At 44.6% G+C, this 16466-nt stretch overlaps 1 protein-coding gene across 6 annotated transcripts in view; it reads left to right on the forward strand.

Annotated features, from left to right (window-relative positions):
• FLT1 (fms related receptor tyrosine kinase 1) overlaps window positions 1–16466 on the forward strand; it is a 178311-nt gene that overhangs the window by 140728 nt on the left and 21117 nt on the right. For all 6 annotated transcript variants that reach the window (XM_038573381.1, XM_038573380.1, XM_038573385.1 and 3 more), the window contains 7 exons: window positions 1077–1209; window positions 6629–6733; window positions 10084–10197; window positions 10982–11070; window positions 14820–14976; window positions 15407–15504; window positions 16166–16288. In XM_038573381.1, coding sequence (XP_038429309.1) covers window positions 1077–1209; window positions 6629–6733; window positions 10084–10197; window positions 10982–11070; window positions 14820–14976; window positions 15407–15504; window positions 16166–16288 — 819 coding nt within the window. The remainder of the gene's footprint in view (window positions 1–1076; window positions 1210–6628; window positions 6734–10083; window positions 10198–10981; window positions 11071–14819; window positions 14977–15406; window positions 15505–16165; window positions 16289–16466) is intronic.

The following is a 16466-nucleotide window of genomic DNA, read 5'->3' on the forward strand; positions in this document are numbered from 1 at the left end:
GCGAGCCTGAAATAGTGTGTATGAAGGGTGACTTCTTTCCTGAACTCTGGTCTGGCCTAGGCAAGGGCAATGCAAGGTGGGCCCCAAACTCATCGAAATGAAGTTTACGTAACTTCTAGGCAAGATTTACCAAAACTCACCTTATCTGAGCTGCCCATAGAAGTGCCATCACCAACTCTGCATTGAGTTAACAGGCAATACGTCCATTGATAGGAATCTAAGATGCCAAATGCAAATCCATTTACCTAGGATTTGAAATAAAGGATATTTTCTGGGCTTGATCTCCATGACCAAGACAAAATAAGCACCTGAAGGCAGATGCCCGCCTTGCTTATTTGACATCCTAGTAATGGGCAAATGAGCTCAGAACACAGCTGTGTTTAAGTCCCATACCCGATTTACTCCTCAGCCTTTGAAATAATCAACTTCTATTTCTTATTGAAGGTAAATCTTACTGTGTTCTCTCACTAACGAACCCTATAGTGTTTCCAGGTAGCTGCAGCTACCAAGGGGCCTTCTGAATATATTTAAACACTTCACATGAAATATGCCTCTCAAATGACCCAGGGCTTCTGGGTTCACTTCACCACCTCTAGCTTTTCTTGCAAATACAGAAAAGCCACAGTCACACTTCCCACTGTTGGCCTATCCTGTAATGTATATCCCTACTTGTACAGAATGGTCATGAGAAGTTATTTTCAGTCATTTGGAATTATTTTATAAATATGCTTTGCATGTTTTGGAGAAGGACTATCATCTGATAATTGTCTAAGAACAAGCAAAAAGGTCACTGGACAATCTGGGTGCATATAACCTGAGACAGTACTGGCAGAGCAGAGCCAGCCTACAGAAATGCAGTGTGAGAAGAGTAAGGGGCTGTTTAATGGGAGTTGCAAGATCAAGTGTGATGCACATATGTATATGCAGAGGGGTACTTTGTGCACCCAGCTACAAGGTTTCAGCCAAATGAATCAAAATAGCAGCAGAGGCGGCCAGGTATTGTTTTATATTGGATAGACAGGATTTTTTTTTTTTAAGTTGTTTCCTTGTTGGTAACTTTGAGATCTCTTTCTCAGTCTTCTTCTGAAATAAAGACTGACTACTTATCAATTATAATGGATCCAGACGAAGTTCCCCTGGACGAGCAATGTGAGCGGCTCCCTTATGATGCCAGCAAGTGGGAGTTTGCCCGGGAGAGACTTAAACTGGGTAATGTATTTGTTCAACGGATTCCTAAACCTGCACTGAGCAACTACTACATACAAAACACTGTGCTCTGAGGGCTGCAAACGTCACCTGGACTCAGTATTCTGCCCTCCAGCTGCTCACAAACCAGCAGGGGAGATGGGCACAGAGGGAAATGATTCTAACAGGACGCTGGGACAGCAGTACAAGGGGACAGGGCACCTGCTCATTCTCTCAATAGCTTTCAAGCACCTTCTCTGAGCAGCAGACATCCACCTAAGCTGTGGCGATACAAAGATGTCTGAGTGTGTTCTCTCAAGAGATGAAGGAGATCACCACAAAAGGAGACAAGTGAAGGGCAAAGATCAGTTCCCCCAGCAGGCTTACAAGTACAGGCACTCCTAAACCATGACATTTTTGAGGACCTAGAAATTTGTGACCTAGCACACAATTCAAGATGGCAAGGAGCAGTACAGCCAAACATTCGGTAAGAGTGTTAGTGCCCCTTCAAGGGTGTGGATCAAAAAAAGCCTCTGCAGGAGTCCATAGACTATAGACGCTGAATTTCTGTGGATGTTCGGAATGTCCAGATAGTAAAGAAAGTCCTACGGGTCATTTAAGTTTCATTTTGGAAGAGCAAAGACTGTTGTTCCCGGGTAATATAGATGCTGTAAACATCAGGCAAATGTGCTTTCCTTCAGCTTACCCCTCAGTTCCTCTGGCTCAGACATCACAAATGCAAATTCATCTCCAGCCTGTGGTAGTATTACACAAAAAGAGCCTCAATTACTCTTGCCCAAAATATTTGGGCTGTGGCTTCTGAAAAATTTCTCCTCACTCCTACGTATGCCAGAATCATTAATAGTTGGAACTGGCAACAGAGATCATGGTCCAGTGTTCCTGGATCTTGTCACTCTCAGCAAAAGAGCCTCTTGTTCCATCGCCTCCCCTCCCCCAACAGGCAGACTATATTGGGGTGGGGATCTGGGGGGACAGAGAGGGAGAAATGGCTCTTCTTGTTGTTCACGTGAGCCTTGAAATGATGCTGCTTACATTTCTTCTCACATGAGAAAGAATACTTGGCCCCAAGAGTATGTTCTATTTGGCTTGGGGAAGAAAATTGGAAATCAGTAAAAAGCTGGAGAGACAGGCAAAAGCCAGCAATGACTGCTGACGGGGGAAAAATCAACTAAATTTAGAGTAGTTAAGGGCAGGTGGTATACTAGATGAGTTCCTTCTGCAAATCTAAATTATATGGCAGCTAGCCCAGCCCCTCAGTGACCTTGGCAGGGAACTGGGATAATTTTCCCACAACCATAAGCCATTCTCAGGCCACAGTGCTTTCCAGAGTTATTAGTCACAATCAAATATGCCTCTTCCCGTATAGGACATATGAGCTTTTTGTCCTATCTCTTTACTCCTTCACCTAGTATCCCTGGGCTCTAGTATCTCATTGAGGGACATTGCTAATCCTTCTGCCAGATTTCCCCTGGGGCTCTGTGGGTTTAGATAATCCCATTTCAGGAGATTCTCCTTGTTGAAGATCTCTCTTAGGATTCTTTTCCTTCCTAGAATTGCCAGATGTTATGATTTGGCTCATGTGCGTGTGAGTGTCTTTGATGGGTGTTAAGTCGGCTCACTCTTTCAGTGCAGAGCATGGCTGCAAGGGCCAGAGGAATGCTATTCCTACTAGCATGGGAGCAGAGAGGCCCAAGATTTTTTGGCTTTTAAGCCAAATAAATGACAGAAAGTAATCTGAAGTAATGTCTGGCAAGTGAAAGTAACCAAGATTATGTCTGGATGGATGGAGAGGAAAAGCTGGTTTGATGGGCAGAGTTACAATGAGACTGTAAATATGCAGAAAAACACACTGTGTAGGGAAACACACAGACAAGTTGCATCTGATTTCAGCTTTTTATACTCTGTTGGTCCCTATTAGCAGCCCAGCAGCCCTGTTGAGAGAAGTTAGAATTTATAGTACCTGATAGATAGATACAGTAGGAGTTTGGGTCAAAGACATTGTTCCCACTGAAAATTCTGAAATCCAGGAAGAAAAGGAATCTGTTTTGTTAGGGATTCCTCACTAAACCTAAGGGAGAATTCAGCTTATAAGTTTATCACGGAAGCTGGGATAATGCCGGACAAGGCATCTTTCTATTGCAAAATAAAGTCAGAATTACTTAATATAGGAAACCACACAGGGAATGTGGAATTTGCAAGTGGACAGCGCGTGGGCTGGTGTGGCCTCTTGGAAGACAGCTCCGCATGTCAGTGTTGCTGGGTACTCTCCCGAGTGTCCCAGGGACTCTGGCCAGTCAAGGACAGTCTTCAAGGAGATTCCAATATCCTTCCATTATATGGCAATGACCTAGCACTTTTACGAGCCAGTTAGCGGCATGTAGGTAGCACCAAGGAGGATTTTAAGGGAAAAGAAGGATCAGGCAAGGTCAAGCCCAGTGTCACCAGGCTCCCCTGAAATTGGAACAGTGGGTCTGCCAAATGATTCTGATGCATCAGATGATTAAAGGGCCCGTAATAGCTTCATGCTGTTTTATGAGGCAGCCATCAGCTTCCAAGAGAATGGATGAAAAGGCTGAGGGAAGCCAAGTGAGAACGAGCTTATTCTCATTGACAGAAGCAAAATCCCCAAACACTAGTTAAAACCAAGTGTGTTGGGCCGGCCTAGAAGGGAACGCCTGGGGGCTGAGGCCAGAGGAAAGGAAATGGATCTGTCTGCCCCAAACAAGCAAGAGCCTTTAAGGGATGCAGGGAGGTGTCCTAAGGGAGAGATTATCTTGATATTGGTCTGGCTCAGGATGCTTTTCCTATCAGGCACCACGAAGAAAAACATTCTTTTGCCCTCAAAAAGCAAGAAATGAATATCCAACCAAAATGCACCTGTCTTTACAAGTCTGGGGGAGGTAGCTGCCAGTGCTCTTTGCATAGGTGCTTTCCACATCCAGTACCTGCAGGGTCCCCCCGAGGCACTTTTCTTTAAACCTTGAGTCCCCATTCTGGTCTGTTTCATGGATAATTTTATCTGCAGAGGGAAGCAAAGCCTATATCCCTGTCCATGGTGCGCACTCTGGGAGGAATGACCTTTATTGGTCACTACCAGTGCATTTATGACCAGACAAAAGCATGTAATCTCACCAATGTTCCCTCCTAATGAAGAGGGAGTCCCCAGGAGATGGATGCAAAGAGATAGTTACAAAGAGGCTCTTATCATCACATCGGTAATTGAATTTTTCTCGTGTCCTGACTGGATGCCTGGGGTGTTCGGTAGTGAGGGGACGGTACAGAGCAGAGGCAGGGTGATGTAATGTTTGTTACTGAGTCATTGCACGTAAAAGTATAAAGTTGTAAGAAAAGCAGGAAAGCAATGAAATGCCGGGACACCTGCACCCCTGATGTTTCTAGCAGCAATGTCCACAATAGCCAAACTGTGGAAGGAGCCTCGGTGTCCATCGAAAGATGAATGGATAAAGAAGATGTGGTTTATGTATACAATGGAATATTCCTCAGCCATTAGAAACGACAGATACCCACCATTTGCTTCAACGTGGATGTAACTGGAGGGTATTATGCTGAGTGAAATAAGTCAATCGGAGAAGGACAAACATATGGTCTCATTCATTTGGGGAAACATAAAAAATAGTGAAAGGGAATAAAGGGGAAAGGAGAAAAAATGAGTGGGAAATATCAGAAAGGGAGACAGAACATGAGAGACTCCTAACTCTAGGAAACGAACAAGGGGTGGGGGAAGGGGAGGTGGGCGGGGGGTGGGGGCCACTGGGTGACAGGCACTGAGGTGGGCACTTGACGGGATGAGCACTGGGTGTTATTCTATATGTTGACAAATTGAACACCAATAAAAAATAAATTTGTAAAAAAAAGAAAAGAAAATCAGGAAAGCTTCATTACAAGCTTCACGAGAATCTTAAAACAAAAACTCAAAACCTATGTCTTTGGGGGGAAGGGATTGGAGTATAAGGAAGGAAGGAAGGTCGGTTGGCTAACTCATTAAAGGCCCCTTATCAGAACAGTCTGAGAAAGAGGACTAGGCTGAGGGAGAAGGAGTCATGTCAAATTAACACTCTAACTACCAGGGTTTACTTTGGCCAGAGGCATTGTGTTGACTACCTTTTCCCCCAGAAGAACCAAGCAAGAGTGACTTCTTTGGCTCACTCTTCCTTTTGCCACATCATGCTCGAGGTGTACTGTTGCTTTCAGTTCTATTTGGCTACCTGTGTCCTGATGGTGCAAAAGAAAGTGCCCTGATTAAAAAAAAAAAAAAAAAAAGTAGCTGAGATATTCTGGGCAGGGGTTACCTTCTTCACAGAGCATCACCTTCACAGTCTCCAACCCATGGGCTCCTACAAGTACCCATAACTGTATGAGACTTGCTGTGAACATGTCACAAGTTCCCTAATGGCTACTCCTCCTTCTGCACTGATGCACAGGGGGGCCTTCTATGCACCAGGCCCTGAGAAGGGGGACCCTGGGAAGATTCAGACATTGTCGTTGCCCTTCTGAGTCAAGTGGTCTCATGCAAGGCTGAGGATGATAAACATGTTAACAGTGGTCATGACAGGTGCCATGAAAGAAACCTGACTCTGTTATTGCATTTGGCAATCATTTCTCTGTGGCTTTTTTTTTTTTTAAGATTTTATTTATTTATTCATAGACACAGAGAGAGAGGCAGAGACACAGGCAGAGGGAGAGGGAGAAGCAGGCTCCATGCAGGGACCCCAATGTGGGACTTGATCCTGGGTCTCCAGGATCACACCCCAGGCTGCAGGCGGCACCAAACCACTGCGCCACCGGAGCTGCCCCTCATTTCTCTGTGGCTTAAACCAATTGCTACCAAAAGTTGCTAGGCTCACGTGCTGAGGCTTGAAGATATAGACATGATGTAGGGGCATGTTAGAATAGCTGGGAATATTTCACCTGGCAAGAAAGGCTAAGAAATTATATAGTGATTATTGTGTAGCTATGGGGCATTATTAGAACTGATAGCAGTGACTGTCATTCTCTGTTTCTTCCTTTCTGCTGAAAACAGATCAGAAGAAATGACCTTAAGAGGTAAACAAAGTGGCTTAGGTTAAACAAAGGGAAGTCTTCGTAGTAATGTAATGTTTAACGTTTAACAATGGAAGAGACTCCCCAGGAGGATTTGGTGAAGAGGAAACTGGTCACCCACCCCCACCAGATGCCTTCCAGGGACCTAGCCTAGCTGCAAAGGACAAAGGAGAGGTGGAGGGAAGATACCCCAGAAATGTGTTGTCCCTTACTTTGACTCTTTGGGGCTCAGTTTTTTTGGGATTCCCTTCAAAGTCTACATGGGTCACATATGCACGTAGGATACAAGGCACTTTCTTCCTGAAAAAGACTTAACTTCACCCTGCTGGCTTGGCAAACCAATGTCTTCTTTTCGTTACAGGCAAGTCACTTGGAAGAGGGGCTTTTGGAAAAGTGGTTCAAGCTTCTGCATTTGGCATTAAGAAATCACCTACATGCCGGACTGTGGCTGTAAAAATGCTGAAAGGTATGGATGCCATAGTTTGGCTTTCAGTGGACCTGTGGCATTCTTGAAACACTGGTTATAAGTTAGATATGGCCTAGGAACAGATGCAAGTTATTTCTGCTCTGGCCACATAATTGTCTTCTACTCCTAGAAGCCCTCCTAGTTTGCTTCAGGAGTTGTAGATTGGGCCAGCAAGAGCTCAGAATAACCTCGGAAATGAAACAATCCAACACTGTCCATGGGAAAGCAATCTCTGTTACCTCAAAGATCTTTCTCCTCTCACATCTTGAGCTCTATCTACCAGGGAATTAAGCTCACTATAACCACAGGTTCAAAGTTTCGGAATGATCCACTGTGATATTATAATGGGAAAATTAGCTATGCATTGTAAACCCAAAGGCTTAGCTGGGACATGACTAACTACAAAGTAAAACTATGAAGCTGGAATACTTGAGATCAGCAGAACTCTAAAATATTTTATACTGTCAAGTCCCACCCGTAGAACATTTCCTCTTGAGAAATTATATCTATATCTATATTTATATCTATATCTATATCTCTCTTAGCATTGAAAGACACTACTGCTCTCTGAAGCACTTGGGAGGTGAAACCACATGGCACAGTGATTTATGACCATCCCAAGAGAGATGAAAATGAAAATAGGGGAAAACTGCATAAATCAGACATCTCAAAGATGCATATATCTTTTAAAGTATGGAAAATACTTTGTTTCTTCATTCATGATGGAATATTCATGTCATTTCAATTCATTTTTAAGATTCCAAAACCAAAAAGGATTGGACACCCAAAGGGCAGTTTTTTAGCTTTCCAAAATCTCCAGGACATTTGCAGGGGATTTTGAGGCACAGGAAGCTATGTACCCAGCCAAGCAGATCCCTAGGAAAAGCTCCAGGAGGAAGTACCATACACATAGGGAGACTTCAAAGCTCTTTATTTCTTCCAGCATGGATGCAGCATTGCAAGAGCCCCATGAAATGGTATTTTCTATCCCAAGCGGCTGCCCTTGTCAGGCAAAATCTCTGATAAAACTCTCCAGGGAACCTGACAGTTCTACTTAAAAATAGCCAGGCAAGGAGTCTTACACCCACGAATCAGGACTTCTGTACGAAATGGACTGCTCAGATGATGGCAGGCCTTTCTGTGAGAATCCCTGCATTCCAGCACCCTGCCCCCCACACCCTGTGCCCCAGATTCTGAAGAGAAGAGGCATCCACATGTCCTCTGTATGAGAAAGCACCAGACTAAGTGCTTTACTGTGTTCAGTTGAATCACATGAAGTTGCCATTTTTCTTATTTTTCTCTCTTCAGCCTTGTGAGGTAGACATTATTTTCCCAGTTTCTGGCTGAGGAAACATGACTCAGAGAGGTTAAATCACTTCTGCAACATCCCATAGCTCACCAGTGCAACAGCAAGGGTTTGAATGTAGCACTGTTCTCCCCACCCCTACCACCATGGTGCTATACAAGAGGGGCTGCCGAAACCTGGCCTCTAGGAAATGGCCCATTGCCCTCAAATACTAACATGATCCTGGCCCAGGTTATGGAGGCAATCGAATATCCAACCTTGAGCTAAGTCAAAACTCCACCTGGAAGCATCTGCTTCCTTAGCTGGTCCCATTATCCTGCTTACTACCACACACCTTCTCCCAGAGAGGTGGCTCTCCTGCCTATGCTTATCTATTGTGGATCCAAGATAACACCTGCCTGTAAATGGAACAATCTGAGCAAGAGAGCCTGATTTTTGCCTCTGTGCCAAAGGGGCATAAAAGCATGCAGGGATTGATGAGTTTGAGGGGGAAGATTCTGACTTGAAAATTTTTAAAGGCCCAAAGAATGTATTCTATGCAATACTGAAATAAACATGTGTGGTCATCTTTTAAGTCTTAATTTTTTAAGAGATTGCCAAATAACCCACTATATAAAATTCCTAAAAACAATTTTCATTCAGCTTTCTTGCTTGAATTGGTTGGCCATCTGTTTCTAGGAGAAATTGAAAAGATAGAATGTCAGACATAGGCCATGAGTCAGAAGCTCTTTCAAAGTGCCCTTGAGCAGAACCTTTAACCTTTTTGGGCCTCATGCCCATGTCTGAAATGAGAAGAGTATTCAGGGTGTTTATTTTACTAACAAATATTTGTTGAGCATCTACTGTGAGCCAATCCCAACCCCGTTGGAAAGCTTCTAGAGCTTATCTGGGTATTACTTAAAAAATAATTCAAAACTGATTTGTCCTTATGAAATACCATGCACATGCTCTGGCCATTTCCCAGACTCTTCTACAGTCATACTTGCATATGAGTATGAAGATTACACATTGGCTATCTACTACAGCATTACTTGTAATGGCAAAACACACATACACACACAAACTGGTGACAGTTCAAATGTCAAGAATGCTATTAACTAACAGGAATGGAGAAAGTTTCTGACATATTAAAAAACCAAATTAAATATATATATTTATTAGATATATATAATATATATATGATCCCATTTATGTAAACAAAACAAAAAGACCTTTAAGTGGGTATATTTGTTTATAAATACACAGAAAAGGAGGCAAGTGATTGGAGCGGCCTTCAGTTTTTACTCTGTATACATCATGTTGTTGGAATATTTTACAATAAGATTATATGACTTTATTAATTTTGTAAATGCCTTATAAATTAACCAATAAGAAGGACACCCCACCACTACCACCACCAAAGAAAGAAAACAAACAGAACAAACTTAATTTAGGCTTTAGCCTCTGCTAAATCTTACACTGATGTTGTTTATCTCTGTGAATGAAGTTGAAGTCAGATGCTTATGGATCCTTACAACTCGAGATAACCCTGCAGACTCCAGGGAGGAAAAGGTTATAGGGAGAAAATAACACATTGCAAAGATGTTTACAGAAGTGGCCATTCCACTCTTGCAGACCCCTGGTGCTCCTTCTTTGTAAGTCTTCAAAGAGGGGAAAGTGAGAAAAAGAGGGGAGGTGTGGGCACATCCCCTGTCTGGAAGGTTCTTGCTGAGCCTGGTTCTGTAGAACGGAAGCTTTGGAAGGCGCCTCCATGAGGTGCCCAGCTCTGAGTCAGCGCATTGCTGAGCAGACCAGGTCCACCAAGAGGAAATGCCCAGTGACTAACCCCACCACTGCTTCTGGGCCTTACTGTAATCAAAAGGATGTTGGCTCAGGAGGGAGGGAGTAATGAAAACAGTCTGGAGACCTGGCCTTTCTGAAGACTGTGGGGAAGTTGGTGAAGCAACCGGCTCAGCGTTGGCAAACATGGAGGGCAGGAATGCCTCCTCCAGCGGAAAGAGCCCCATTGTCCTGTCGCCCTGACTCTTCCTTGTTTCTCACACAGAGGGGGCCACAGCCAGCGAATACAAAGCTCTGATGACTGAGCTCAAGATCTTGACCCACATTGGCCACCATCTGAATGTAGTCAACCTGCTAGGAGCCTGTACCAAGCAAGGAGGTAAATGAGAAGGAGGGCCTGCTCCCTCTCCCCATTCACATGCTAAGAGCAGAGTCTGACATACAGCTCCTTCTCCCCATTCCTCCTCACCTCCTGAAAAACAGCCTCTCGGTAGTTCCAGAGGAAACAGTTTGTCCATTTATGGAAAGGTGCTCCCATCCTAGAAATGCCTTCCCTGTACAGTTAATTGAAAGGCTCTAAATAGAAGGAATCCCTTTGAGACCTCCTTCCATGGGCTCCGGGTCATGTGGAGAGCATTTTTTCTCTCCGGATGGCTTTGAAGGAGGGTGGCCAGAGCTAAGGTAATGGTTAGAAGGTTGAGCATTCCTTGAAGCTTCACATAAAAGAAGAAGTTACTACTGGTAGAACCCCAGGAAGAGGTGATGTGAAGGACAACCAGAAGGGCCCTTCCCTTCACACAGCTTTTCCCCGCTGGGTCAAGCAGCCAGGACATGGCTATGGTCATGACTGAGGGCTCCAGCATGTTCCTGAATACTTTTCTATCTTCCCTCGTGGGGAGGTTAGCACTTGCGTATAGATGTGCGATCCCTGCCTAAGCCAGAAAGGAAGGTGCAAAAGACCTATGTGCACCAATGTTTTCCACAGTCAACAAAAGTAGTAGAGGGTAATCGGAAAGACTACCTGTTCAGAGTAGCAGGGGATACAGAAAGCGGGTAAGAGCTGGGAGGCCCCAACTAGCATCCTGGAGACCCAACCATAGGCTGCCTGCTTTCCCATTACCCTTGAAAATTGACAAATGACAAGTCATCTGTTTGGGGTGCAGGGCCTCTGATGGTGATCGTTGAATATTGCAAATACGGAAATCTGTCCAACTACCTCAAGAGCAAACGAGACTTATTCTTTCTCAACAAGGTAAGGAACTTAAGGGTTGGAGGTTTAGGCTACATCAGCATAAAGTAAGAGAAACCTGTATTTTTTCATTAATGACCAAGCCTAAAACCCAATCTCTGCTTTTTCCTTCCATGCCAATACAGCACACATTTTGTGGGCAGCACAGAGAATATGTAATCCCAGCATATGCAGCAAAACTTAGAGGTTAAAATTTAGGAGCCATCTACCTAACTACCTGTTCAAGCATCTTGATCATTTTCTTTCTTTCTTTCTCTCCATACATACGCAGACACCGACACAAATCATGGGGTTACTTGTTTCTTTAAAGATGATAGCAAATATAATTGTCCCCATTTATTAGAGAAATTAATGCCTCAATCAACTGAGTGACTTAGCAGTGAACACAAAGGCAGTGTTGGGCCAGAGAAATTATTTTCTCCTCTTGCTATGCCCTTTATTCTGCTTTCCCCAGACCCTTGCCCCCACAGTCAGCCCTGCACACAAACATGGAACCAGCCTTACCCACTAAAATAAAGCTACATAACAAAAGGAACATGTAGGTTTAAGTCCTGAAGGCAAACAAAATCTAAAAGAGATTATTGAATGGAGGAGAAGGTTTGATAAAACTTTGCCAGTGTGACTCATCCCACCAGTATTGTATCCTTTCCTGGGCTGGAGCAGCTTAGGGAGGAATGACTTGACATTATTAACTGCTAGTCAGCAGTGCTGGTGATGAGTCTACAGTGTGGTGATGAAACACACAGACTCCAGAACCAGGCATCCTGGGTTTAAATCCTGTTTCTCTCACTCAAAATCTGGGACCTTGGGCAAGCTACTCTACCTCTCAGTCTCAGGCCCCTCTTTTATTAAATGGAGGGAATAACAGAACCGAACTCATGGCATTGTTGAGAGAATCACGTTCTTCATTGAATTAAGTACTCTATAAATGTTAACTGTCGTTATTGTTACTGAGATAGAAAGATTGGGAGAGTCCAACTTAATGCCACCAATCTATACGACCTATATGATGGACAAAGTGCTGCACATCCAAGAATTCTGCCCAACTGTCACATGGACAGCAGTATTCACGGGACAAACAAATAAGAACCACTGGACAGCTGGCCAATTCTCTCATCCCTCCAACTTTGACCCAACCAAAGACACAGGTGGTCTATCAGACTTAGAAACATATAGGCAAGAACATATTGTCTCCAATTATAAACCATGCCCTCCAGTAGTTAAAATCTTGAAGCTGAAGGGGCACCTCACTTGGCTCAGTTGGTAGAGCATATGACTCAATCTTGGGGTCCTGAGTTCAAGCCCCATGTTGGGAGATAGAGATTTTTTAAAATTGATCTGGAAAGGACCTTTGTGATCAGCTAGTTCACTCTCTTACATTATAGATGTGCCCAGCAAAGTCAAGTGATTGACTTACACTTACACTTTTAGAGGTGAAGTCTGGGGGAAAAGAGCCCAGGTCTCTTGACAACCCTTGCAAAGCCTTCCTGTACACGAGACTGGATAAGGAAGGTGGGGTGGGGACGGCAGAGAGGGAGACACCACAAGAAAAGGGGGAAAGTGGTGGCTTGGGTGGAGAGCGGTGCAAAGTCCCTTCAGTCCTGAAATCCTGGACTGCTTCAAGAAGAACTAAGGCAGCAGCCTACCCCAGGGACCTGGGCAGGATGGAACGTTTGGGTTCGTGCGTCCTTTGTTTAGAAGGCTCTGCTTCCTCCCCTGGCTATATTTAATGATTCGCCTCCCTGTTGGTGGAGCTCCGTGTTTTCATGGAAAACACATGGCTGTATTTCATATTTGGAACCTAAAGGAATATAAAGAGAAAGTGAAGGAAAAACCAAGAGTCTAAATAGAAATGGGATATTTCATTTTCCAAATAAATGCACCAGGCTCTTTAAATACTATTTGTAATAAATTCACCGCGTACTGCTAGAGTCCCGAAAGTTCCGTACATCCAACCTTTAATATAAACAGTGGTGCTTACCAATAAGCAAAGCTGAATATAGAATAGATTGGGAGTCAAGGAGTGGGTGAGGGAGCCTGAGTTCTGGTCCCTGCAGACAGCCGTATCCGGGCTGTGACCACTGGGAAGATGAATACGAAGGCTGCTCATCACATGACGAGATGAGCACTAGGTGTTATACTATATATTAGCAAATTGAATTTAAATAAAGTATTTAAAAATTTACAAAAATAAATAAATAAATAAAAAGAAAGGCTGCCCAGAGAGTGGAGAGCATTGTCATGGGCTGACCCATGAGCGGACCTATTGAGCACTCTTCTCCCTACACCCCTGCCAGTGCCATTTCCCTGCTTCGTTGTGTCCTGAGAAGGGGCCTAGTGAAAAATCCAATTCCAGTAACCCCCACCCCCCGCCCCAGCAGAACCAACCTTAACTGCCTCTGGGAGACACAGCAACAAAGAATTATAGTTTATTTATTTTCGGGTAAGTCACCTGCGGTGGCAGCAGGGATCTATACTGAGGCCTGCCCCCCCCTCCCCCATCCTCCCTCAGCAGGGCTTCTGCAGGTTTCTTGTCAGGAGGCAGGAGCCTGGAACCCCCTCCCCCCGCCCCCCACGCTGAGTTTGCTGGCTGTCCCTCCTCTGTCTTCTGCTTACTCCCAACGCGCCCTCTAGTGGAGGGATCTCTCCTACTTCGTGACATTTCTAGAAAAAGCCAAGCAAGAATGAATCCTAGCACCTCTGCTCTGTGCAGGTGCAGAAAGGGACACCACTGAGCCCTAGTCCCTCTGAGCCCCTTCCTCAGTAGTGCCAGCTAGCATTACTGAGCGAGGTGTATGCTCCACCAGTACATAGTCACGAAGCCACCGGGAGTGCCAAGTTTGTAGTGTCAACAGTTATTAGGTAAATTGCCAAAGATGATAAAAATCTTTCCGGTTCCACATGAACACCCAGAACCAACACCTCCTTTCCTAGGAGTCCAAACATAATAAGATGGAGCTTTTCCAGTGAGGAAAGTGAGACCCAAAAAAGGTCATTTGCCCGATCTTACATAGTTAATGGAAGAGCCAGATTACACACCAAGGCTTGGATGCCCAGTCCAGGATAAAAGGTCTTTTCTACCCTTTTTAGGATCAAACAGTGTCTTTGTTTTGAATGGAGGGGAGACAAAGAAATGTCCGTGTTCCCTTCTTCCCCAGAGAAACCAGAGAAATTGATAAGTATAACCTTCTCTCATTACTCAGAGGGATTATGCCATGTGAAGCCCCAAGTCCACTAGGGATTTGTTTCTACTATTCGGATTATCTTTCACAAGATGGTGTGTGGTATGGAAAAAGTGGTTAAGGGCATGGACTGGAGTTGGCCAAGCCTGAGTTCAAGCTTTGCCATTTACTACTTGCATGGGGCTTTTTACTGCTTGCCTCCTCTGAACCTATTTCTTCATGGAGAAGCAAGAAGTACTTCATAAAGTTGTTACAGAGATTAAATGTGAAAATGTACTTAAGATTCTTCATACAGTGGCTGGCACAGAGTAAGCGCTCAGTGAATACCAGCGACTATTAATATTTCTTTATTCTGCCTAAGATGCTATCTGGAAACCCCCTCAAAAGCAGAACAGACTCCAGAACCCCAGGGAAGAGCCAGGCACCTGAGCGCCATAGGGCCCTCGCGCTTACTCTCCGGTTTGTGCCACGAACTCTCCCAACTCAGGCGACTGCCAGCTCGAGGGATTAGTTTCCTCATTGCTATTCTGAAAGTCTCTTTCCTCTGTGTCCTTCTTGGTCTGTTCAAAGGATGCAGCATTACACATGGAGCCTAAGAAAGAAAAAATGGAGCCAGATCCGGAGCAAGACAAGAAACAAAGACTAGATAGTGTCACCAGCAGTGAGAGCTTCGCAAGCTCCGGGTTTCAGGAAGATAAAAGTCTGAGTGATGTTGAGGAAGAGGAGGGTAGGTATTAATTCCTTCCTGTCCTACAGTCTGAGATATTTTTACAACATACTGTGCATCTCTGAAATTTTTTTCTTATTTATCACCCTAATAAACATCCGTGGGAGACTTGAAGGATAATGTCCTGAGGAGATAAGATTTGAATTAAGATTATTTACAGAGTTGCTAATTTTGACAGGGAACTGGGCGATTGTCTCCCCACAGGGCTTTTTGTCTTGAACAGATCATCCCCCACCCCCATGCTGGGGTAAAATGGGCTGGAGGCCTGGAAAAAAAAATCTCTGAGATTCATGTTGAAACTCAAATGCTCTTGAAAATGAACTCTGATCTACTTGTTGGTTTTATGTTTTGCTAACATTGTTCCAATAAACTGGGATTTGGTGAAATAACAAGAGCCATGACAAACAGTTATGGTTTTAATGCTTTCCAGATTCCGATGATTTCTACAAGCAGCCCATCACTATGGAAGATCTGATTTCTTACAGTTTTCAAGTGGCCAGAGGCATGGAGTTTTTGTCTTCCAGAAAGGTCAGCCTTGCTTTTTACTGCTTCCCTTCTGTGCCAGGCCTAGACATGTGGACGTTTTATGGACACACACTCACCTTTGCTCTACATCCACTCTTCCTCGTATTTGTTTATACTTATGTAGAGTAAACATCACAACGAATGCCTTCATGTGTCCGGATGGGACTCAGGAGCCTCGGATACCAATGAGTAGAACTTGATTCTAGGGGAAAACCTCACCAGGTTTCAGGCTGGACAAGCCCACCAGCCATTCTGCACCCTGCCCTCTGGCCTATTTTCCAAACTGGCCAGAATCTCGGAATACATGACTTCACCAGAGAGCTCCACAAAACGGCAGCTCAGGGTGAAAGGCTGGGTGAGAGGCCAGGGGGAGTTTTGCTGACTGGGAGACACTGACGGCCAACTCGGTTTACCAGGACGCTGTCCTGCCAGTGGCAAAGCAGATTCAGGCCACTTCTTGGCTTACGGGCCTCAGGGGGCCTATTTGCAGAGAAATGGCTTCTGTTTATGGTCACCTCGTATGCATTGGAAGTTGCTCCCTTAAGGTAAAGGAAGCAGGTGAAATGGATCCTCAGAGTAAGAGGAATAAGGACGCTGAAAAGGCGCGGGAAAACAGTGGGTTAGATCAAGGGAATGCAATGATGAGGCAACTGTTTTGTTCTAGTGCATCCATCGGGACCTGGCAGCGAGAAATATTCTTTTATCTGAGAACAATGTGGTGAAGATCTGCGATTTTGGCCTTGCCCGGGACATTTATAAAAACCCCGATTACGTGAGAAAAGGAGATGTAAGTCAATGTGCTGTTGCTTTGACTCACTTATGTCATCTTGGAAGCACACACCAAAGCCCTGGGTAAATCTTTACACACTCCCTGAAAACCATCCTGTGGCTTTCTGTGAAGATGAGCAGCCTGAATGGGCCCTTGCGCGGGGCTCAGAAGGGCCCCCTGTCTCCTGGTTCTGTGC

This window comes from Canis lupus, chromosome 25, assembly GCF_011100685.1.
Source record: "Canis lupus familiaris isolate Mischka breed German Shepherd chromosome 25, alternate assembly UU_Cfam_GSD_1.0, whole genome shotgun sequence".
NCBI classification, from domain to species: domain Eukaryota; kingdom Metazoa; phylum Chordata; class Mammalia; order Carnivora; family Canidae; genus Canis; species Canis lupus.